We start from the raw sequence: 25,953 nt of genomic DNA, 5'->3' as shown, positions 1-25,953 counted from the left end.
CTCTCACAGGCATATACTCCCTCACATTTGCACACTCTATTACACACATATACTCTATCACATGCACACACATTCTCTCAAGCACACGGAGCTCTCTCTCACACACACACACACATGTGCACACAAATACAAGTTGGTGTGGTGAATTTGCATTTGCAAGTTTATATTTGAAGATACACTTTATTTTGTTCAAAAAAGCACACAATCTGTAGACAGTCAGTGTGGCATTTTATAAAATTCCTACTTTGGAAATAAAACCAATCTGACTCCAGGTTAGGACACAAACACATTCAAAACAAGGCCTCACACCTAAAATTCATTGTCAGAATTGAGATGCCACCTCTTTTATGCTAATAAAACCTTACATTATCTCGGGGCAGTGATCTGAAAGAAATTCTGGGATTTACATATTAATCAATCAAACCTGCATTTCCATTCTGACTGATTATAGACTTGACAGCCAACTAGGTTTGTTCAATGCTTTCGCATCAGTTGTATGACCCTTTGATCTCTTACTTATAAATTCTGTGTCTGATGTATTCTCTCTCACGAGCTACCTGAAGAAGGAGTGGGGCTCCAAAAGCTTGAGATTTCAAATAAACCTCTTGGATTATAATCCGGGGTTTGTGATTTTTGAATTTGTCCACCCCAGTCCAACACCAGTATCTTCGAGTAAAAAATGAGGTCTGCAGATGCTGGAGATCACAGCTGCAAATGTGTTGCTGGTCAAAGCACAGCAGGTTGGGCAGCATCTCAGGAATAGAGAATTCGACGTTTCGAGCATAAGCCCTTCATCAGGAATACAATTCCTGATGAAGGGCTTATGCTCGAAACGTCGAATTCTCTATTCCTGAGATGCTGCCCAACCTGCTGTGCTTTGACCAGCAACACATTTGCAACACCAGTATCTCCACATCATGAGTGACAAGTAACAGAGAGTGGTGATCAAATAATGTTCGAGAAGGATCACTCCAGATTCGAAATGTTAACTCCATTTCTCAACAGATGCTGCCAGGTCTGCTGAGTTTTGCCAGCATTCTCTTATGTTTGCTTCAGATTTCCAGCATTTGCAGCATTTTGCTTTTATTCGAGAGTAACAGTCAATAAATATCCTTAATGACGGATGAAGGTTTGTAGTGGAGTTCCCAAGGGGTTAGTACTGCAACCTTGCTTTTCCTGATATCTCTTAATTAATGATCCAGATGTTGGTGTGCAGGGGATGATTTCAAAGTTTGCAGATGACATGAAACTTTGAGGGATTTTTAATCATGAGGAGGACAGTACAAAACAACAAAAAGACATGGGACAATTTGGTGAAGAGGGCAGTTATGTGGCACTAAATTTCAATGCAGAAAAATGTTACTGATACATTTTGGTAGGAAAAATATTGAAAGAGAATATAAAATATGGGGTACAATTCTCAAGGGGGAGGAGCAGCAAAGGTACCAGGGTATATATGTGCACAGATCATTGAACATGGCAAGCTGTGTAGGGAGCAGTAAGTAAAGCATACGGTATCCTGGGCTTTATTAATGGGGCACAGAGCGCAAGAACAAGAAGGTTAAGTTGAATAAACCCCTTATTAGACATCTTATTAGCTGGAGTATTATGAATAGTCTTGGATGCTTTGTTATAGAATGGATATGAATATATTGGTGACAGTACAGAAGCAATTTGAAAAAAATGAAAAACAGGGATGAGGATAGATTGAAGAAGTTAAAACTGTTATCCTTGAGTGAAGAAGGATAAGAGAAGATCAATGAGAAGTTTTCAAAACCATAAGCAGGTTGGATAGAGTAGGTAGTGATAAACTATTTCCGTTTCTATGGTGCACTGTGCACTTGTTTCAGAGTGCTGACCAACACTCCTGGACACACTTCTTGTCAGTGGGTGTATTTCCATTCATACTCCTCAGGCACTGTTTCCCTGGAATGTAGTGTGAAGAAATCGGAGCCATCAGGGTGGAATTTTCCAATCTTGGAAATTTTGTGTTTTGTCAGAACCATTTCTAGGTCCTGGGAAAATTTCCAAGCTGCAACCAAATAAGAAGTCCCTTTCGCATTCACCATCCAATTGAAGAAGGTAGGCAGGTTCCTGAGTGTGAAATTTTATGTGCACTGCCTATAACTTGTTTGCCATCAATGTTAGAGGTCAGAAATTCCTAGGCAAAATGGTTATTCTGTAATATGTAGAACTGGCATGGCAAATAAAGCTTTCTATTTTCAATGCAAATTCAATAAAATATCTGTGATAAATATGGTCACGGAAAGTGTTTTGTCACAATGTGACTGAAGTGATAAACTAGCATTGAAGAGAAAGGAAAACAATACTGAGTTGATGCATTTGAACTATGAGGTTAGGTGGAAGAATATGTGGAAGAATTGCAAATATTCAGAATTCTTAGTGGAATATAAAATTCAAATCCTGTTGTTATTTCTCTGATTGTCATAAAATCAGCTTACACCAGTTTAAGTTGAGAGAAAGAAGGTCCATACATAATTTAAATTGAACTTCTATGCACAGAGTGCTTTACTTTGGCTTAACTTGTTGTGGGAGCAAATACTATGGTGAAAAAAGGAGACTTCAATACACACTTAAAGGAGCATTAAGAAATTTTATATTTTGGCACAGGGTGGCACAGTGGGGCAGCATGGTGGTACAGTGATTAGCACTGCTGCCTTACAGCGCCAGGGACCCAGGTTCGATTCCAGCCTCGGTGGACTGTGTGGAGTTAGCACATTCTCCCCGTGTCTGCATGGGCTTTGCTCCAGGTGCCCCGGTTTCCTCCCACAATCCAAAGATATGCAGGTCAGGTGAATTGGTCTTGCTAAATTACCAATAGTGTTAGGTGCATTAGTCTGGGTGGGTTACTATTTGGAGGGTCGGTGTAGAGTTGTTGGGCTGAAGGGCCTGTTTCCTCACTTTAGGTAATCTAATCAATTAAAACCTGCACAAAGAACTGCAGGGTTGTTTCTGCATACATCAGACCAGATTTTCCGAGCCTGTGGTCTCAAACTGTAGCTTCATAGAATTTTACAAACAAGAACTGATTGATTTATTTATTGTGACTTATACCAAAGAACAATGAAAAGCTTTGTTTACGAGCAGTATGAGCAGATCATAGTAGGCAAGGATGTGTTGCTAAACAAAGAGGCCTTGGAATGCAAGTTCTTAGTTCCTTGAAAGTGGAGTCGTAAGTGGGTAGGATAGTGAAGAAGGCATTTGGTATGCTTTCCATTTTTGGTCAGAGCATTGAGTATAGGAGTTGGGACGTCATGTTGCAGCCGTACAGTACATTGGTTAGGCCACTTTTGGAATATTGTGTGCAATTCTGGTCTCCCTCCTATCAGAAGGATGGTGTGAAATCTGAAATGGTTCAGGAAAGATTTACAAGGATGTTGCCAGGTTGGGGGATTTGAGTTATAGGGAGAGGCTGAATAGACTGGGGCTTTTTTCCCTGGAGCATCAGAGGCTGAGGGGTGACCTTCTTGAGCTTTATCAAATCATGAGGAGCATGGATAGGATAAATAGACAAAATATTTTCTTGAGGTGGGGGAGTCCAGAAATAGAGAGCATAGGTTTAGGGTGAGAGGGGAAAAATTTAAAAGAGATCTAAGGGGCACGTTTTTCATGCATATGGTGGTGCATGTAAGGAATGAGCTACCAGAGGAAGTGTTAGCGGCTGGTACAATTACAGCATTTAAAAGGCATCTGGATGGGTACATGAAAATGAAGTGTTTAGGGGGATATGGGCCAAGTGCTGGCAAATGGGTCGAGATTAGATGAGGATATCTAGTCGGCATGGACAAGTTGGGCTGAATTGTCTGTTTCCTTGCTGTACATCTCTATGATTCTAAGTATAGAACAAAAGATTTAGACAGAGGCATGCAGATAACATTGCACACGGCATACAAGAGAGATGAACATTAGCAAGACCAGCATTTTTTGAGGTTAAAGAGTCCACTCAGTAGTCAAACGTGTTGTCCCTGAACCTACTGGCGCATGTGTTCAGACTTCTGTGTCTTCTGCCCGATAGAAGAGGTTGTAAGAGATCATTATCTAGGTGCAAAGGTCTTTGATGATGTTAGCAGCCTTTCTGCGACAGTAAGCCATGTAAATGGTGTCCATGGATGGAAGGTTGGCTCCTGTGATGGCCTGGGCTGTGCACGCCATCTGTTGTTCCCTGCGATCCTGGGCAGAGCAGTAGCCATACCAAGCCGTTATGCACCCCGCCAGTAGGCTTTCAGTTGTGCATCTGTAGAAATTGATGAGGGTCTGTATGAGCTGAAAAATGTGTTGCTGGAAAAGCGCAACAGATCAGGCAGCATCCAAGGAGCAGGAGAATCGATGTTTCGGGCATGAGCCCTTCTTCAGGCTTATGCCCGAAATGTCGATTCTCCTGCTCCTTGGATGCTGCCTGAACTGCTGCGCTTTTCCAGCAACACATTTTTTTAGCTCTGATCTCCATCATCTGCAGTCCTCACTTTTTCCCAAGGGTCTGTATGGACATGCCAAATTTCCTGAGCTGTCTGATGAAGAAGAGATATTGTTGTGTCACCTTGACAGTTGCAACTACATAACATACCAGCACAAGTTGTCAGTTATCGTCACTCTGAGGAACTTGATGCTCTCAACAATCTCAACCTCTTTTCCATTGATGTATAGGGGCGCGTGCTCTCCTCCTTTCTGAGTAAAGTCAATAATTAGTTCTTTAGTTTTGCCAACATTGAGAGAGAGTTTTTTCTCATTGCACCATGACACTAATCACCTACCTCCCTTCTGCGTTTTGGCATATTATTGTTAGATATCTGTCCTACTAAAGTGGTAACATCAGCGAACTTACATATGGCGTTCATTCAGAATTTGGCAACACAGTCGTGGGTGTACAGGGAGTTAAGGAGGGGGCTGTAGACACATCCTGGAGGGCTTCAGTATTGAACATTATTGTGGAGTAGGTGCAGTTACCTTTACTCACTATTGAATACTGTGAGTTAATAAACTTGATTTTAGAATAAACAGCATGAAGATTGCCATTCTAGCTTATTTCTTTCTTAATTCAATCGTATAAAGTGATTTTTATCATTTAAATCAGGTGAATGTATCAAAATAGAACAGGAAAACAGAAATGTTTGATATTTCTAATTTCACTTCTATTTGTATTACAGATGTAAGTGAAACTTTTCTGATGATCAATGGAACTGTGCTAAGATCTCAAATGTCCCTAAGAAATCACAGAATATTGGAATCATTCTTTAATCAGAAAGTTGAACCCAGTAAAAAATTAGCCCGTGAAAATAAATTATCAAGATCTTCTAAATTAGGTTTACTTCATCAAATAGAAGAAAGTGAAAAGAACATGTATGTTGGAAATCATTTAGATCCACGTTTGGCTGATCCCAACACAGCCAGAAGTAAACTTAGGCAAAGACCATCCTTTGCTAGAGATAACAGATTTAGTTCACACCTTGGCAGAGCAAACCATCTTCAGTGGAACATTAATGAAGGGAGAACTGACAGACGTAGTTCTTTGAATGCATTCAATTCTGATAATATTCCACTGCATCAGCTAAACCATCGACCACCAGAACATCTTAGTCGTGGGCCTCCTCTGACCACAAGTGCTTCGAAGTTTGATAAAAATGCAAAGCACAAAAGGCACAAGGTTATAAAGAGAGTTAGGCGGGGCCAACTCGAAGATCAAATAGACAGTATCAAGCAGGAAGTGAAGTCAACTACAATTTTTACATTCAAAGAAACAACTACAGATAAATCAAAAACAACATTTGAGATTGATGACCTTCACCCAGATATTGTGAAACTGAATATTTCCACTCAAAGACCTGAAAATCCACACACTGTAGTGAAACCCCCAGAAGAGATCATTTCTATATTTGAAATACCCAGTAGTTCTCCAGAAAGTGACATGCTAACTCAAGCCATTGTGGAAGTAGGAAATAGATCAGATGATAGTTATTCAAAAAAAACCAAGGTTGAGCAAAACCCACTGCTAAGGAAAGCACTTGATCCTGGACATTTCAGTAGGACTATGCAGGAAGCTGAGGTTATCGATGTGGGTAATAATGAAGCATATAAAGTTAATGTTTCAGATGGGTCTTGGCACAAACCACTAGGTCAGTTCCTGGATAAAGCTGTGCAGAATGAAGTCGAGCAAAATTCTGCAACACAACCCAACGCTAAGCTCACTCAACTTGAAATTATTAAACTACTAGAGGATGCATACAAGAAATCTACCGAACAGACCAATTACACTGAAGAGACCAGTACGACCAGGGTTTCAGAACACCGGACAACCACTCCAGCTGTGGAGAAAGTGGAAGGTAATAAAGATTTAATTCCCCCAGTACATCCCAAGAAAATAATAAAGGAATCAGTTAAAACTTCTTCATCAAATAATTCTAAAATCAAAACAAATGTTGATGATATGTTTGAGACTAAAGTTAATGAAGAAGTGCGAGCAGTAGAACCCAACAAGGATATACAAACTCTGTTTGCTCACGTAATAAGAATAATTAAGATAGATTGTCTGAAACCTAAATTAAAGGCTGCTTGTACAGATCTTCTTACCAAAATAGGACACCTAATGAAGCAGTATGAAGGAAAAGAGTATTTACCTGAACTAGGGTCTTGGAATCCTTCTCTTTTGCGTCCAGACGATAAAGAAGAAGCAGGGGGAAAAGAAACAGATGTATTCCCTCCACCAATAACACGACCACGACCGCGACCGCATCCGCATCCACATCCGCACAAAGGACATGAAACAGGAACGTATGTACCGAATTATGCTGAAATGCTTAATACGGAACCGCCAAAGGTAATTTTATCAAATTCTTTATATCATACTCTTTCAAAAATCCTTGATATTTCTTTATGTGGATATATATTCCAAATCTGGTCTCTTTTTACCTTGCTGATGGTCGTTTTTTTTATTTGTATTTCCATGACTTGTTTTCATATTCTTCAATATTCTTATTTTCCCTGGAAGAATCAATCACCATTTTAGACATTTTGTTTTACTTTACAATTGTGGTCATCTTGATCAGTGCAATCAACATTCTCACAAACACATTTATAATTAGAATTCCTACAGTGTGGAAATAGGCCCTTGGCCTCAACAGGTCCACACCAACCATCTGAAGAGTTTCCCACCCAGACCCATTACCCACATTTCCCCTGGCCAGGGCACCCAACCTACACATCCCTGAACACTATGGGCAATTTAGCTTGGCCGATTCACCTAACCTGCACATCTTTGTGACTGTGGGAGGGAACCGGAACACCTGGAGGAAACCCACGCAGACATGGGAAGAATGTGCAAACTCTACACAGACAGTCGCCCAAGATGGGAATCGAACCCAGGTTCCTGGTGGTGTGAGGCAGCAGTGCTAACCATTGAGCCACCGTGCAGCATTCTCATATCTTTATATTATGAAGAAATTTGCATTTGGTACTCAGTTCCTGCCCATAAACATTACCTTCAGAAATCAGAATTGTTGAATAAATCTTCTATGTTCATATTTACCACATGTTTATCAGAGAAGTTTTCATGATGAATACTTAGTGGTAACAGGGTATTTAATCTGTCCATGACTGATAGTAGATCCCTCAATTCCCTCTCTCTTTAACCTCAGCCTTCCATGAGTCTCATTGGTCAGTGCCTAGTCCCTAATAAACCCTAATTTGACTTTTCCCACTCACTTTGGCTATCTCTGTCTCCTTGGTCAATCTCACATCCCTAACAGTTCCTCATTTTTGTTGCCTTTGTAACCCTCTGCAAATTACCACCTTAATCCTAACTCTTCTTGGCTCTGATTCGATTTCTCTTGGTGTTCTTCCCTAATATGTGTCCCTTCAGGTTGGAGCATAGTGTCTGCATCCCTTATGTTATTTCCCTAGTCTAGTTCTAGTAATATTACTGCTTTACTCCCACCTTATTGTCATCATGTTTTTCTGCCTCCCTACAACTTTGAGCTTCCACTATAACCCAGAATCCCTCTATCTTTGTCACGTGCAGTCAGCTAGCATTTGTCAGTTGAAAGGCAAGGAATAAGGAGCAAAGGATATGAATTATTGGCCACTGTGGTGCAGCAAGAATATGTTCTCTCTATATCCCTTCTCGATTTGTGATAAAAGCCTGTCACAGATAAGAGATGAGTGGCAAACAGCAGAATTGAGTTAAAGTGTTGACAGCTACAAGGGCACATGATAGTGTTTAGGAGTCAAGCGATATAGATGGGACAATAAATACTGTTTGAAGTGGACATGTATGACATACAAAAGGATGGCAAACATAGAACAGTACAGCACAGTACAGGCCCTTTGGCCCACGATATTGTGCTGAGCATTTATCTTAATCTAAGATCAATATAACCTGCACATCCCTCAATTTACTGCCACCCATGTGCTTGTCCAGCAGTTGCTTAAATGTTCCGAATGTCTCTGACTCTACTATCACTACCAGTAGTACATTCCACGGCCACCTACCACTGACATCTCCTCTATACCTTTCTCCAGTCGCCTTAAATTATGACCTGTTGTGACAGCCATTTCTGCTGTGGAGAAAAGTCGCTGGCTATCTAGACAATTTATGCCTCTCATTACCTTGTGCACCTCTATCAAGTCACCTTTCTTCCTTCTTCTCTCCAGTGTGACAAGGCCTAGCTCACTCTAGTTCTCTTCATAAGAAAAGCCCTCCAATCCAGGCAGCATCCTGGTACATCTCCTTTGCACTCTCTCTAAAACATCTACATTCTTCCTATAATGAGGCGACCAGAACTGAACACAATATTTCAAGTGTGGTCTAACCAGGGTTTTATAGAGCTGCAGCAAATTCTCGTGGCTCTGAAACTCAATCCCCTTGTTAATGAAAGCCAAAACATCATATGCCTTCTTAACAACCCTACCAACTGGGTGGTAACTTTGAGTAATCTATTTATGTGGACTCCAATACCCTGTTGTTCCTCCACATTGCCAAGAATTCTGTCTTTGACCCTGTATTCAGCATTCAGATTCAACCTTCCAAAATGAATCACTTTGCATTTATCCAGGTTGAACTCCATCTGCTACTTCTCAGCCCAGCTCTGCATCCTGTCAATGTCTTGTGTTAGTAAAGGAGAAGAACTGAAAATACTAAAACTGCATAGTGAAGGATAATGTAAAAGTGTCAAATACAGAACTACAAAGTGCAGAGTTCTGTAACATAATGGCATGTGAAAATATATAGACTATGCTACGCTGAATATATATTTATAGGCATAGTCAAAACAGAATAGTATGGAGCAGTTGCATATGAACAATGCAGCTGGTGCTTGCAATTGAAGCAATAGAGGACCCAAGGAAAGCATTGGGTTTTCATAAAGCAAATGACATGTAAGGTATAATTTAATATAGAGGTGGAATCTCCCAATGGCTGGACAGCCGGTAAAAGCCCTGTGACATCTCTTTATCGGAAGACCTGTTGCATTAAGTACCAACCAAGCACTGAATTAGACGGCAGTGGGCCTTTCCTTAGGATCAGTGACTCCAGAGTCAAGAGTCTTACCCACTGAGAACTGCCAAGCAGTTAGAGGTTATCACCAATCCTTCCACAGGGGAAAGCATTAAATTCTGCTCACAATGCCTAAATTGTTATGCAGTCAGTTCTTGGGCAACCCTGCGTTATTGAAAAAGCATGCAATGGAAACAGTGCTTAATGTGTTGGCAGTGCAATAACGTTACAGTCATCACACAATTTAAAAGTTTGTGCTATAGAAACAGCGTCCCCAATTCGTCATTCTCATTAAAGCAAATTCGCATTGATGCACTAGGTGTTATAACAGAACAACCTATATTCCCTGCACCACTTACTCGCCTTGTTTATTTACTTTCTTGACATACTGCCTATTCCTTTCTATCCAAAATTAAAGTGGATAGGTCAATCAGAAGACTGCAGGAAAGAAAACCTAAGATATGAGAAGAAAAGAAAACACCATAGCAGACCACAAAAGAACCACCAAAATTAGCAAGAAAGAAATCCTAAACTCTTTCTATGTACAGTGTCATAAATGATCCACTAACTTAAAATATTTTATAATTATTAAACATCTGCCATACAGTATAGTGCATGTCACTGTTCATGTGAAATGTTGCTATGTCAAAATGGAAAAAAAAATGTATGAATTACCATAAGCTACCTTTAATACAGCTACTTATTAAGAAATCTCACAGTTAATCAAACACTAAAACAATTATTTAAACTTTGTAGCAACCAAAGTAAGACCCCACAAGAAAGCAAATTAAACCTCACAACCCATTTTGGCTATTTACCGATTACTGATGGAATATAGTTATGATTCCAAGAAGAACATCTGTCTCTGCTTGTCAAGAGTTTGATTGTTGTGCAGTGTTGTTTTTCGAAGTTCTGATGAAGAATCCTGGAGTTAAATTCTTACGGCAGTTTCTGACATTCAAGTTTATGGTGTGACATTATTGATGATCCTTTAGATTGTTTCACTTGAAAAAATTGCTTAAACTCCTGGAGTCATCAAGTCTGTAAATTGCCTTCTGATCAGATTGCCTTCCTGTTCCTTGTTATGTTTGGTGTTCGGAAAAGTGAGGACTGCAGATGCTGGAGATCAGAGCTGAAAATGTGTTGCTGGAAAAGTGCAGCAGGTCAGGCAGCATCCAAGGAGCAGGAGAATCGACATTTCGGACATGAGCCCTTCTTCAGGAATGAGGAGAGTGTGCCAAGATAAAAGGTAGGGAGAAGGGACTTGGGGGAGGGGCGTTGGAAATGCGATAGGTGGAAGGAGGTTAAGGTGAGGGTGATAGGCTGGAGTGGGGGTGGGGGTGGCGGCGGAGAGGTCAAGAAGAAGATTGCAGGTTAGGAAGGTGGTGCTGAGTTCAAGGGTTGGGACTGAGGCCAGGTGGGGGGAGGGGAAATGAGGAAACTGGACAAATCTGAGTTCATCCCTTGTGGTTGGAGGGTTCCTAGGCGGAAGATGGGGCGCTCTTCCTCCAGCCGTCTTGTTGCTATGGTCTGACGATGGAGGAGTCCAAGGACCTGCATGTCCTTGGTAGAGTGGGAGGGGGAGTTGAAAGTGTTGAGCCATGGGATGGTTGGGTTGGTTGGTGCAGGTGTCCCAGAGGTGTTCTCTGAAATGTTCCGTAAGTAGGCGGCCTGTCTCCCCAATATCAGGCCACATCAGGTGCAGCGGATGCAGTAAATGATGTGTGTGGAGGCGCAGGTGAATTTGTGGCAGATTTGGAAAGATCCCTTCGGGTCTTGGAGGGAAGTAAGGGAGGAGGTGTGGGCGCAAGTTTTGCATTTCTTGCGGTTGCAGGCAAAGGTGCCAGGAGTGGAGGTTGGGTTGGTGGTGGGTGTGGACCTGACAAGGGAGTCACGGAGGGTCTTTGTGGAACGCTGATAGGGGAAGGGAGGGAAATGTATCCTTGGTGGTGGGGTCCGTTTAGAGGTGGCGGAAATGACGACGGATGATGTGATGTATATGGAGGTTGGTGGGGCAGGGTAGGTGAGGACCAGTGGGATTATGTCCTGGTGGCGATTGGAGGGGCGGGACTCAAGGGCGGAGGAGCAGGAAGTGGAGGAGATGCGGTGGGGAGCATCATCGATCACGTCTGGGGGAAGTCGCTGTCTTTGAAGAAGGAGGCCATCTGGTTGTTCAGTATTGGAACTAGTCCTCCTGGGAGCAGATGCGGCGGAGACGAAGGAATTTGGAATATGGGATGGCGTTTTTACAGGGGGGAGTGTGGGAGGAGGTGTAGTCTAGGTAGCTGTGGAAGTCGGTCGGTTTATAGTAAATGTCCGTGTTGATTCGGTCGCCCGAGATAGAAATGGATTCCTCCCACTTCCTCCAAACCAAAGGAGTAGCCATGGGCACCCGCATGGCCCCCAGCTATGCCTGTCTCTTCGTAGGATATGTGGAACAGTCCATCTTCCGCAGCTACACTGGCACCATCCCCCACCTTTTCCTTCGCTACATCGATGACTGTATCAGCGCTGCCTCGTGCTCCCACGAGGAGATTGAACAGTTCATCCACTTTACCAACAGCTTCCACCCCGACCTCAAATTTACCTGGACCATCTCAGACTCCTCCTCCCCTTCAGGGACCTCTCCATTTCTATCTCGGGTAACCGAATCAACACGGACGTTTACAATAACCGACCGACTTCCACAGCTACCTAGACTACACCTCCTCTCAACCTTCCCCCTGTAAAAACGCCATCCCATATTCCCAATTCCTTCGTCTCCGCTGCATCTGCTCCCAGGAGGACCAGTTCCAATACCGAACAACCCAGATGGCCTCCTTCTTCAAAGACCGCAACTTCCCCCCAGACGTGATCTACGATGCTCTCCACCGCATCTCCTCCACTTCCCGCTCCTCTGCCCTTGAGTCCCGACTCTCCAATTGCCACCAGGACAGAACCCCACTGGTCCTCACCTATTCCACCCCCCCCCCCCCCCCCCACCAACCTCCATATACATCACATCATCCGTCGTCATTTCCGCCACCTCCAAATCGACTCCACCACCAGGGATACATTTCCCTCCCCTCCCTTATCAGCATTCCACAAAGACCACTCCCTCCGTGACTCCCTTGTCAGGTCCACACCCCCCACCAACCCAACCTCCACTCCCGGCACCTTCCCCTGCAACCGCAAGAAATGCAAAACTTGCGTCCACACCTCCCCCCTTACTTCCCTCCAAAGCCCCAAGGGATCCTTCCATATCCGCCACAAATTCACCTGCTCCTCCACACACATCATTTACTGCATCCGCTGCACCCGATGTGGCCTCCTCTATATTGGGGAGACAGGCTGCCTACTTGCGGAACTTTTCAGAGAACACCTCTGGGACACCCGCACCAACCAACCAACCACCCCGTGACTCAACACTTCAACTCCCCCTCCCACTCCACCAAGGACATGCAGGTCCTTGGACTCCTCCATCGCCAGAACATAATAACACGACGGTTGGAGGAAGAGCGCCCCATCTTCCGCCTAGGAACCCTCCAACCACAAGGGATGAACTCAGATTTCTCCAGTTTTCTCATTTCCCCTCCCCCCACCTTGTCTCAGTCCCAACCCTCAAACTCAGCACCACCTTCCTAACCTGCAATCTTCTTCCTGACCTCTCCGCCCCCACCCCCACCCCCACTCCGGCCTATCACCCTCACCTTAATCTCCTTCCACCTATCGTATTTCCAATGCCCCTCCCCCAAGTCCCTCCTCCCTACCTTTTATCTTAGCCTGCTTGGCACACTCTCCTCATTCCTGAAGAAGGGCTCATGCCCGAAATGTAAATTCTCCTGCTCCTTGGATGCTGCCTGACCTACTCCAATTTTCCAGCAACCCATTTTCAGTTACGTTTGGTGTTAGCTGTCTTTGAAAATATAACTTTTCTTGCAATTAACCCCTTTACCTCAGGGCATTTTTTTTTGCAAGCAGTCTTAATTACCCCATTTGTCACAAGACACCAGGTAATTAAGCAGTGGAAACAACTTGTTGATGTTGTTTAAACACCTTCTTCCCAGGAATGGTTAATTAGCATGTTGCTTTTAATTTCTTTATAACAGTTTCTCCTTATTCTTTTCATCTCAGGAAACAGTTTATTCATGAAAGAGTTATTGCTGATACTTTCAATCCATGAACATTCATCAACGTTCTGAACTTTATGCTAACACAATCTGCAGAAAAAAAAGTGCAGTTTAAAAAAAATTCAGTCTTGAGACAACCTGAAAATGTTATGTAGATAATGAGAGGATCAAAGTAGCTAACAATATAAGGAAACCCCTGGCATAATGGTTAGCTAATCTTAAGTGAAGCTGAGGGTCTCACTGGAGCAGGTAGCAAATTGTTTCTCAGGTGGCTTATTAATTTTATCTGACTTTACAGTCTCATTAGTTCCTCAAAATCCAGTCAGCAATTCTCAGACATAAATGTAGCACACGATATACTATTTTTCTGCATATTTCTTTTTAAGATTTTCTTTTCCTTTCTGCCACCTCGTAATTTATACTATGAAGAATTGTAATGTGGAACCTTTAGCTTTTCTTCTCATTTCTCTATTGTGGTTCTGTTCGCCGAGCTGGAAGTTTTTGCTGCAAACGTTTCGTTCCCTGGCTAGGGAACATCATCAGTGCTATTGGAGCCTCCTGTGAAGCGCTGCTTTGATGTTTCTTCCGGTATTTATAGTGGTTTGTTCTTGCCGCTTCCGGGTGTCAGTTTCAGCTGTAGTAGTTTGTATGTGGGGTCCAGGTCGATGTGTCTGTTGATGGATGTTCTTGCCGCTTCCGGGTGTCAGTTTCAGCTGTAGTGGTTTGTATATGGGGTCCAGGTCCATGTGTCTGTTAATGGAGTTTGTGGATGAATGCCATGCCTCTAGGAATTCCCTGGCTGTTCTCTGTCTGGCTTGTCCTATGATGGTAGTGTTTTCCCAGTCAAATTCATGTTCCTGGTTGTCTGAGTGCATGGCTACTAGGGATAGCTGGTCGTGTCGTTTTGTGGCTAGCTGATGTTCATGGATGCGGATTGTTAGCTGTCTTCCTGTTTGTCCTATATAGTGTTTTGTGCAGTCCTTGCATGGTATTTTGTAAACTACGTTAGTTTGGCTCGTGCTGGCTATTGGGTTCTTTGTTCTAGTGAGTTGTCTGAGTGTGGAAGTTGGCTTGTGTGCTGTTATGAGTCCTAAGGGTCGCAGTAGTCTGGCTGTCAGTTCTGAGACGCTCCTGACGTATGGTAGTGTGGCTAGTCCTTTTGGTTGTGGCATGTCCTCGTTCCGTGGTCTATCTCTTAGGCATCTGGTGATAAAGTTGCGTGGGTATCCGTTTTTGGCGAATACCTTGTATAGGTGTTCCTCTTCCTCTTTTCGCAGTTCTGGTGTACTGCAGTGTGTTGTGGCTCTTTTGAATAGTGTCCTGATGCAGCTTCGTTTGTGTGTGTTGGGGTGGTTACTTTCATAGTTTAGGACTTGGTCTGTGTGTGTTGGTTTCCTGTGTACCCTTGTGGTGAATTCTCCGTTGGGTGTTCTCTCTACTAACACATCTAGGAATGGGAGTTGGCTATCCTTTTCCTCTTCTCTCGTGAATCGTATTCCTGTGAGTGTGGCGTTGATGATTCTACTACAGCTGAAACTGACACCCGGAAGCGGCAAGAACAAACCACTATAAATACCGGAAGAAACATCAAAGCAGCGCTTCACAGGAGGCTCCAATAGCACTGATGATGTTCCCTAGCCAGGGAACGAAACGTTTGCAGCAAACACTTCCAGCTCGGCGAACAGAACCACAAGAACGGACACCCGAGCTACAAATCTTCAACCAGACTTTAATCATTTCTCTATTTTTGTATCTAATCTATTTTAGTACCTCAAGTTGCACATCGGTACTTTGTGCCAAAAATGGCACCTAATGTGGTGACATTGTACACAGTTCACTGTAGTTTGAAACTTTGTACTTGAGTACACATGACAATAAACCTAATTCTCATTCTAATTCTTTTTATTTTTTTCTACTCTCTTTATTTCCTTCTCTTATTCATCTTTTGGTCTCCAGAGATTGTGTTCAATTCTAATCCTTTCTTCATTATTTGCTTTATTTATTTTTTTCATTGGCAAAAGAAGTAGTTATTAAACTAGTGCTACCAAGGTTGCAGATGCAACATTGTCATTGCTGTGCTGTTATTAGATTTACTAAGAACAATTCGTAATACAGTCAAAGCATGATGTCAATGGTGTGCATAAATTCTATTGTCGTTTGCTGAAAACATTCCATTACAGCAATTTCTGGCCCACTGAATATCTTGAAATGGCAGTGGAAATAAAATAAACTAGTTAACCTTTCATTTTCAACCTGATCATTACTAATGTCTATATTACTAACGGCCATATATAGTAGAAATGACAAATAAAACTACTCTGTTGTAAAATTGCAGCCAATTGGTACCAAATTCATGGGCCAACATCAAAAGCCTCATATTTTCCCAGTTAAGGCTGAATGAACTGTGAATAAAGAAAAATAATTAATTAATGGCACAGCATGAGTTTGCCTCATTTGGAATCAGTAGAATTATTTTGTTGGTCCAACTCCATACACTGCAAATCTGTACATTGCATGTATTTTTAGTGAGTTGATTAATTAGTTGGACTGACCTGATATTTTCAGTTACATGGATGGCACAAGACAAAAGGTACTCATAACAATGGAAGTGGTCATTCGGTGTTGCTAGGCTGGCTCTGGAACAGGCTCCAAACTTCTGAATTCTGACCTCTTTCTTCCCATTCTCCAGCTCTTTGCTAAATGTTTGTTACTTCCCTAATACTAGCCATTAGCCTTCCTATAATCCCTCATGAGTTGCGCTGTCCCTGCTCTTCTAGACTCTTTGAGCTGAGGTTATGCTTCCCTAGACACGTCAAGGACCCATAGACTTGCACCATAAAATTTCTTGGGGGAAATTCAAGTGGCACATCAGCCTTTGAGCTAAGTGAGGCCTTTAAAAAATGTCAAATAGGAAGCTTCTTCCAGCTCTGTCACAACTTTTCCCCAGCAGGAGAAAACCAGTACCATATGTGAGGTCTGACAGAAATCATTACTTGGCCTGGTGACAGAAAAGAGGGAGTACCTCCTTTGCGGATCCTTTGTGCCCATTGGAGATCTACGAGACCAAGAACTGTCCTCACTGTATTTTCCATCCACATGCCCCTGCCTTGCTAGCTGTAGTTCTCTAATTACCTCAATATCCAGGTAACATCTCTAGGTTCTTCACTGATGGTCATAGCTCTTACTCAGTTGAGCCTACCTTGATGCTCCCAGCATCCCGAACAGGCATTGCCTTGTCTTGACTTTTTGCATGTTGCCCTCACAGCCAGATAGCAGGCTTATTTTACTTCTGTCTGGTCTTGCTGTTTAGTGCTGATACTAACGAAGTAAGTTTGTTATGGTTGTCAGCAGGCCTCAGTCAAGGGGAAAAACCTTCCCTCAGGGATCTCAGCACAGTAAGCCAAGGCTTTCAATACCAGTCCAAAGGCTTGGAAATGGTTAGTCAGCTACACAGGGCGGTCAGAGGCAAGATGCTCTCCACATAAGCAGATGTGAGGCAGCCCACAACACATCTTGATTCTCTGTATCCTACCATGGACTGTTTCCCTCTTGGCAAGGAAGAGGGAGCTATCAAGGGAGACAAAAGTTGTCACACACCTGTTTCTTTTGGCGCATGTGGATCGATGTCCTGTGCAAATGATTAGGTAATGCAGAGAGCATCCAAGATTATTGATATCAGGTAAAAATTGCATGCAATAACGAGAGTGATAGAGAATGAATTTTGGTGGGAGGTGGATATAGTAGCAGAAACAGAATGCGTACGACTGATTATGCTAGTATTTACACAGGCAGAATGGAGACTGTCATTGATATTTTTCCTACAATAAAACTGTTTTAATTCAAGGACAGAAGCCATGTTCATGAATTTATAGTCCAACAGATTTATTTGAAGTCACAAGCTTTTGCGGCATTACCCATTCGTGAAGTAAGTGAGGAGCACGCCCAAAATTAATAGGCAAAGAGATCAATGGGCAGGGAGACCAAAAGGTCGTACAAATGGTGTGAGTGGAGTGTTGACAGGCTGAATAATCTCTGCAGGTGACGAAGATTGTCAGGTGCTGTGAATAATGTGGAAACAGCTGAAGAACAAGTAAAAGGATGACCTATGGACCAATCAACTAAGACAGAGAAATAATTACAAAAAGTCAAAAGTGCTAGAGACCATGCAAATGGCTGAAATAACATGATAGACACCAGAGTCACCATCACCGTGATAATTTGTTATTATCTCTCTATCTTGATTAGTTTATACAATTTTGCATTACTTGTTAATTTGATTACACTTATCATGCAAATGATACTTATCATGTTATTCTAGCAATTTGTTTTTTCTCTGGCACCATCTTTTTTTGATATTTTTCTAACTATATCTCTGCCTTAGTTAATCGGTTCATAGGTCATCCCTTCACATGTTCTTCAGCTGTTGACAATTTACTCACACTGACACTTGTGATCATCTGCAAAGACTTGTTCTAGAAACACAAAGGAACATAGAAGGTAGCAGCAGGAGGAGACCATTCAGCCATTTGAGACTGCTCTGCCATTCATCACAATCATGGCTGATAGTCCAACTCAATAGCCTAATCTTGCTTTCTCCCCATAATCTTTGATCCAATTCGCCCCAAATGCGATATCCAGCCAGTTTTTGAATACATTCAATGTTTTGGCATCAACTACTTGCTGTGGTAATGAACGCCACAGGCTCACCACTCTTTGGGTGAAGAAATTTCTCCTCATCTCCATCCTAAATGGTCCACTCTGAGTCCTCAGACTATGACCACTGGTTCTGGATACATCCACCATCGGGAACATTCTCCCTGCATCTGCACTGTCTAGTTCTGTTAGAAGTTTATAAGTCTCTGTGAGATTCCCATTCATTTGTCTGAACTCCAGTGAAAGCACTCCTAACCTAGTCAATCTCTTCTCATACATCAGTCCCACCATCCCTGGGATCAGCCTGGTAAATCTTCACTGCATTCCCTCGAGAGCAACAACATCCTCCCTCAGAAAAGGAGATGAAAACTGCACACAATATTCTGGGTATGCCCTCACATGGCCCTGTAAAACTGCAGCAACCCATCCCTGCTGTTATACTCAACGTCTTGCAATGAAGGCCAACATAGTATTTGCCTTCTTTACTGCCTGCTGCACTTGTGTGCTTACCTTCAGCAACTGGTGCACAAGGACACCGAGGTCCCACTGCACACCCCCCTCTTCCCGATTTACAGCCATTCATGCCTTCTTGCTTTTGCTTCCAAAGTGAATAACCTCTCAATTGTCCAAATTATACTGCACCTGCCATTGATTTGCCCACTCACCCAACCTGTCCAGATCATGCTGAAGGATCTCTGCATCCTCGTCACAATTCACCTTCCCACCCAACTCGCTATCATCTGCAAACTTTGAGGTGTTATGTTTTGTTCCTTCATCCAAATGATTAATATATATTGTGAATAGCTGAACTTCCAGCACCGACTCTGTAGCACCCCACTAGTTACTGTCTGCCAATTTGAAAAGAACACATTAATTCATATTCTTTGTTTCCTCTCTGCCAACCAGTTTTCTATCCATCTCAGTACACTTCCCCCAATCCCATGCACTTTAATCTTGCACAGTAATGTCTTATGAATGATTTTGTCTAAAAATCCAAATATACCACATTGACTGGCTCCCCTTTGTTGACTCTACCAGTTACATCTTCATAGAATTACAACAGATTTGAGCAGCATGATTGACACTTCATAAATCCATGGCCAACTCTGTCTAATTCTGCCACTGCTTTCTAAGTGCTCTGCTATAAAGTCCTTGATGATGGATTCAAGAATTTTCCCCACTGCTGATGTTAGGTTTACTGGTCTATTATTTCCTGGTTTCTCTCTAACTCCCTTTTTGAATATTGGAGTGACATTAGCTACCCTCCAATCTGCAGGGACTGTACCAGAGTCTCTATAATCTTGGAAGATGACCATTAATGCAACCACTATTTCTAGAGCCACTTGCTTAAGTATTCTGGGATGTAGATTATCAGGTCTTGGTGATTAATCTGCCTCCAATCCCTCAATTTTCCCTCAGTTCTTCCCTCTCACTAAATCTTACATTCTACAACATTTCTGGTATTTGATTTGTGTCCTCTTTTGTGAAGATAGAACCAAAGTGTGTATTCAGTTACTCAGCCATTTCTTTGTCCCCTATTAATCATTCCCCCATTTCTGTCTGTAGGTGACCTACATTTGTCTTCACCAATCTCTTTGTCTTCTCTTAGTATCAATCTTTATATTCCCTGCAAGCTTACTTTTGCTTAATCAAACTCTTGGTCCTTCTTTGCTGAATTTTAAAGTGGGTCCCAATCCTCAGACCTGTTGTTTTTCTTCTCTATGCTTCTTCCTTGGATTGGATACTAGCTCTAATTTCCTGTAAGCCATGGATTAGCCTTCTTACCCATTTTGTTTTTGTTCCTGGCAGGAATAAACAGTTGTTGCAGTTCCCCCAGGAGTTCGTTGAATGGTTGCCATTGCCCATCCACTGTTAGCCTTTTAAGTAACTCTCCACAATCACATCTCATATTTTCACAGTTTCCTTTATTAAAATTCAGCACTCTAGTCTCTGAATCAACTTCCTCATTCTCCATTCTGATAAACAACTTCTATCATGTTATGGTCGGTCACCCCCAAGGGATCTCGCACAGTTATAGTCCAACAGACACCAAGTTATAGTCCAACGTGTCTATTTAAAAACACTAACTTTCAGAGTGCTGCTCCTTCATCGGGTGCTAGTGAAAGAGGAAGACCTTAGGCACAGAATTTATAAGGAAAAGATCAAAGGGTCATACAACTCATGCGAATGAATTGAACACATCTAAGGTGGCTCTTAAATCTTTAATCAGTTAGAATGGAGGTGCAGGTTTCAATGGATTAATATGCAAATCCCAGGAATTCATTCAAGTCATTGCCCCGAGATAACATAAGATATTATCAATGTAAAGGAGGTCTCGGCTATCAAGATCTAGAATAGGGATCTAGACTATCAAGTCCTGGGACCTATCAACTTTCAGCCCTAATAATTCTTCTAACTAATCCTTTTTTCAACTGCTCATTCTTCACAGTTGCGTAGGTCTCAAATTTTTGAAGATTTCTTGCAACTCCTTCAGTGAAAACGGTCAGTAAATGATCAGCTTTTCTTCCATTTCTCAATTCCCCATTATAAATTCTGCTGACTACTTTCAATGGACCTACAGTCATTCCTGAAGAAGGGCTTATGCCCGAAACGTCGAATCTCCTGTTCCTTGGATGCTGCCTGGCTGCTGCGCTTTTCCAGCAACACATTTTCAGGTACAGTCATCTTAACCAAATATTTCCTATTTACAAACATGTAGAAGTTTTCAGTCCATTTTTATGTTTTTGGAAGATTACATTTATATTCTAGTTTTCCTTTCTATATCAATCCTTGGATTTATTAACATTTCTGGCCACTTTATAAGCCTTTTCATTTAAACTTATGCAATCCTCAAATTTCTTTGTCAGCCACAATTGATTGACTTTTTTCGAGTTTTTGCACTTTTTCGGAATGTATTGTTGCTGTAAGCCATGTAATAGTTCTTTACAAATTGTCCATGGTCTATGGTACAGCAATGCCTTTTAACACCTTTCCCAATTCAATTCAACTAACTTGTGCCTCATTCCTTCATAATCTCCATTATTTAACTTTAATACCCTTGCTTCAGATTAATCTACTGCAGTTTCAAACATCATGTAAAATTCATTGGTATTGTGGTCAATCATCCCGAAAGGTTCTTTGACAAGATTACTAAGCTCTTTCTCATTAAATAAAACTAGACCCAAAATAACCTGTCCTCCAGATAGCTTTTCAACATGCTGCTCTGGAAAATCATTGTTAAGATACACCAAAAGCTTATCCACCACACTGTAATGCTCATTTGGATTACCCAGATTATATGGAGATTGAATCATATTATGATTACTATGTTGTATATGCAGGTAAAGAAACTTTGGACTGCAAACTTCTACAAGCTTTTCTCTTCGCTTAATTTATACCATGCCCCTCACTACTATTTCATTTGGTGACCTGTAAATAACTCCAACCACTACCTGCTGCCCCTTGCCCAAACAGATTCCAACATTGTTCTTCCATTCTGAGATCCTTCCAAACTATCTCATGCTATCACTGAAACTCCACCTCCTTTTCCTTCTTGTCTATCCTTCCACAATGTCAAAAATCCTTCAATATTCAGTTCCAAGCTCTTGTCACCATGCAGTCATATTTCTGTAATTTCATTGCTATCATGCCATTTATCTCTCTTTGTGCCTGTAGATCATCTCACTACTGTGGTCAGACTGACTGCAGGAGAGTACCATGCTATTTTAAATTTATCAAAATTATTTTGTATGTGCCATTTTCTCAATCTGTACCTGAATAAGGTAACAGCAGAGCGATTTTTCTCATAGATTAGCCCATAACATTTATGTTTATGTGCACTCCCTCCAACCCTTGTTTGGTCATTGAGATAATTCAGCCACTTGTTTGGAATATAGTTAAGCCAAATCTTAAGCTCAATTTCTTTTCACTTATTTAAGAAATTCTAGTGTCAAAACTGTATTCATTATCTCACAGTTTCTGCAGCTTAATAGTTGTAAAAGTCCCTCTTCATTCTTGCAAAATGCTTCAATGAAATCAAAATCTTAGGAAACAATGTTATGAATTTTCATCTCAGTTTAATAAAGAAGTAACAGAATAAAATTAACAAAAGCAAAAGGATGCTGATGATATGAAACAAAAGCAGAATGTGCTGGAGAAATACTGCAGATCTGGGAGCAGCTGTTGCGACAGAAGTAAAGCTGCGATTCCAATACAGTTCTTCTTCAGAACTTCAAAGGAACTTCAGAAAAGAAAACTTATATTTGCAATACAAAACACAAATTCTTTTGATAGAGGACAGTGAACTTGTGTTTCGTCCTCTGTAATTTTGAAAACAACACTAGGTCTTGAAATCACAGGATTGAGCTCTGATGGCTGAATTTTACCAGAATTCAGCTACATATCAAATTACTGAGTCTCATGGAGGGCTTCACTCCTTGAGCCCTTCAAACTTTTTTGTGCTATTCTCAGCAGCTGACCTTATTAACTATGCCTCTATGTCACTCTGCTCACACAGTATTCTGTTAAGTAATGGTGTAACTACTTGCCATTACTGGGACCTCGTGGGACTCTCAGTGCTGATGCCATCCTTCAAGTCCATCTGTGCACCAGGTCAAGTGCTGCCAGCCAAGTGTTGCCCTTCACAATAGATTTTGTGGATAGTGAATGAAAATGAAGTATGGCTGAGGGAACATGGGCAACACAGCTTTATGCTATTTAAAAGCCAAGCTGCATTGACTACCTATCCTTCGTGTCATCCCATCTTAGAACCCTGTCAAAGGGAGTGCTACTCTTTCCGTAATGTCCAGTGTAGCCAGATATCTTCTCATTAGTCAATGCAGAAGTTTCACATGCTAGAAAACCTTCAAATGGTTGAAAACATTAACTTTTATTTAGGAACAGCAAAAGTGATAAAAGAAAGGTAGTAAGTTTGCAGATGACACCAAAATAGGAGATGCAGTGGACAGCGAAGAATGCTATTTCAAAGACAACAGAATCTTGATCAGATGAGTCAAAGTGTGCCAAGGAGTGGCAGATGGAGTTTAATTTAGTTAAATGTGAGATGCTGCATTTTGGAAAGGCAAATCAGGGCAGGACTGAATGGTAAGGTCCTGGGGAGTATTGCTGATCAAAGAGACCTTGAAGTGCAGGTTAATAGCTCCTTGAAAGTGGTGTCGCAGGTAGGTAGGATAGTGAAGAAGACGTTTGATATGCTTGTCTTTGTTGGTCAATGCATTGAGAATAGGAGTTAGGATATTATGTTGTGGCTGTGCAGGACATTGGTTTGGCCACTTTTGGAACACTGTGTTCATTTCTGGTCTCCCTGCTGTAGGAAGGATGTTGTGAGACTTGAAAAGGTTCAGAAAAGATTTACAAGGGTGTTGCCAGGGTTGGAGAGTTTGAAGCTATAGTAGAGGCTGAATGGGTTTGGGCTCTTTTCCCTGGAGCATTGGAGACTATAGGGTAACCTTATAGAGGTTTATGAAATCCTGAGGGGCATGGATAATGTAAATAGATAAGGTGTTTTCCCTGGGATCTGGGTGTTCAAACTAGAAGATATAGGATTAAGGTGAGAGGGAAAGATTTTCACACAGAGGGTGGTGCGTGTATGAAATGAGCTGCCAAAGGAAGTTGTGGAAGGTGGTACAATTACATTTAAGAGGAATCTGGATGATATATGAGTAGGAAGGGTTTGGAGGAAAATGGACAAAATGCTGGCAAATGGCACTGGTTTAATATAAGGTATCTGATCTGCATGGACAAGTTAGACCGAAGGGTCTGTTTCCTTGCTGGACATCCCTATGACTCTCTGATTCTGGGCTGTATTTGTTTCTGGGAACAGACAGGGGCAGCTTGCCTTTGAACAATGACAATTCAGAGTCAATGGATCAGCACTTCAAACAGCTCACATCTACTTTGACCAAAGTGTCAAATAACCAACTGTCTAGCTTGTTGCACCTGATGAAGCAGTTTTCTATCATGCTGTTATCATGCTCATGCTATCATTTCTCCTGGTCAATGTTCTCATCTTCCTCCTTGGTAGACTGCTATTGATCGCCCAGCTATTCAGACTCCATCATGTCTCCTTATTTCCTATTCCAGCTATTCAAAAAGCAGCATGTTAGGACTTTGCAACATACTATGTACGCAGTCTATTGCAGGGTTCTCTCCCATGCTGATTGATTGTCATCAGCAGGCCTATCATCTGCTCCTCAATAGCCCTGGTTGGAGAATGGGCAGGATTGTATGTATGCTCATCTTCCAATAAGGGTTTTTGTGACAGAGTTGCAGAGGTTGCTCCAGGCCTCTCAATAACAATCCTTCTAAGACATCTCATCCTTGAAACAAAATAGGAACATGAGAGTTCTCAAAGATGTGGACGTCACAGCAGTTCCCAGCATTCCTGGGTGCAAATTTACAAGATGTAGGATTAGATGATTGTATTAGTTGATTTGTATATTGAAAGAATGAAATCCTATTCTCATGTTGAAGTCAGCTACGTTATGATAGGGTGCTCTCAAAGCAATACGCGTACAATCTCTCGTCCCCCATACGTCAAGGAAACTAGGTATGTTGGCAAAGCCTAGTGCCAGGCTGCAACACTGATTTTGGCACCAGAAAATGAGATGAGGCAGTGTCATCAGTAACAGCCTTGATGCATTCATGGATTGAGATTGTGAGATGCTATACAAGTCCTCCAGGAGATTCTTGGAAGGAGCTAGCCGCCAAATAATTTAGTGCAGTTGTTACCTTGTTGGCCACTGAGATACCCACCACCCATTCCTTCAGTCATAGGTCCCACCCTAGCAATTAGCTGTGACATGTGTTCCTTGCCCATTTAGTAGAAATAGCACCAAGGACAATACACTTTAGCTCTCCTCTACATCCTGAGGGGACCTTCAGCTGTGATATTTCATTCGGATGATTTTCAGCAATTGGTGGAGGTTGCTGCTGGTGCTGTGCTTACTGATGCATCTTGTCTCCCCAATTACTCTGCACTTCCATTGTATCGTAGCAACAGTGATAATGGTCCCTTCTGTGACTGACCCATTTGTCATGGTTCCAATGAACCTGTGTGGGGAATAACAAAACACGACAGGTCCTAACTAAAATGAACAGTCAGCACTCAAAACTTACTGTTTAGCTTATTCTTCCATACATTGGGACATGGAAGACACCAACAAGGAGCATTATGGAATGCCTGTTCACTGACCTTTGACACAGGAACCTTATTCTGCAAAATGCAGCGCAAACCATATCATACGAATACAGTAGAAGATTATAAATGCTTTATGTTTACTGACCCTGACCATCTTAAATAGTTGACTTACTATTTTTAAGTCCCTTGACTGATACTTTACTTACTATTGCAGGATGTCCTCCTGAAGGCAGTGTCTGTTGATTTGAATGAGAATTACTCTCTAGACTTTAAAACATGGCTATTTTGCAGTGGCACATTCAATGCATTTGCCTTGTATATTACCAGCATGTGTCACATGGAGAGTTGACGTAGCAGGTGCTGTATAGCAACATGTCCTCCCCTAGATTATTCACTGCTTATAACCATGACAAGCTGTCTGTCCTTATGTCTACACTAAAAGGGAAGGCAAGACATAAATTCTGTCAACTTTTAAGTTGGTTGAGAGACCAAAGCACAGGCAAGGTACAGATGCTGTGAGCATCCAA

At 41.9% G+C, this 25,953-nt stretch overlaps 1 protein-coding gene across 1 annotated transcript in view; it reads left to right on the top strand.

Annotated features, from left to right (window-relative positions):
- LOC132830935 (uncharacterized) overlaps positions 1-25,953 on the top strand; it is a 137,734-nt gene that overhangs the window by 37,929 nt on the left and 73,852 nt on the right. The window contains exons 3-4 of the mRNA XM_060848898.1: positions 5,166-6,338; positions 6,672-6,832. Coding sequence (XP_060704881.1) covers positions 5,166-6,338; positions 6,672-6,832 — 1,334 coding nt within the window. The remainder of the gene's footprint in view (positions 1-5,165; positions 6,339-6,671; positions 6,833-25,953) is intronic.

The sequence above is a fragment of the Hemiscyllium ocellatum genome, chromosome 32 (genome assembly GCF_020745735.1).
Source record: "Hemiscyllium ocellatum isolate sHemOce1 chromosome 32, sHemOce1.pat.X.cur, whole genome shotgun sequence".
NCBI lineage: Eukaryota > Metazoa > Chordata > Chondrichthyes > Orectolobiformes > Hemiscylliidae > Hemiscyllium > Hemiscyllium ocellatum.
This window is presented reverse-complemented; position numbering and strand designations above follow the sequence as displayed.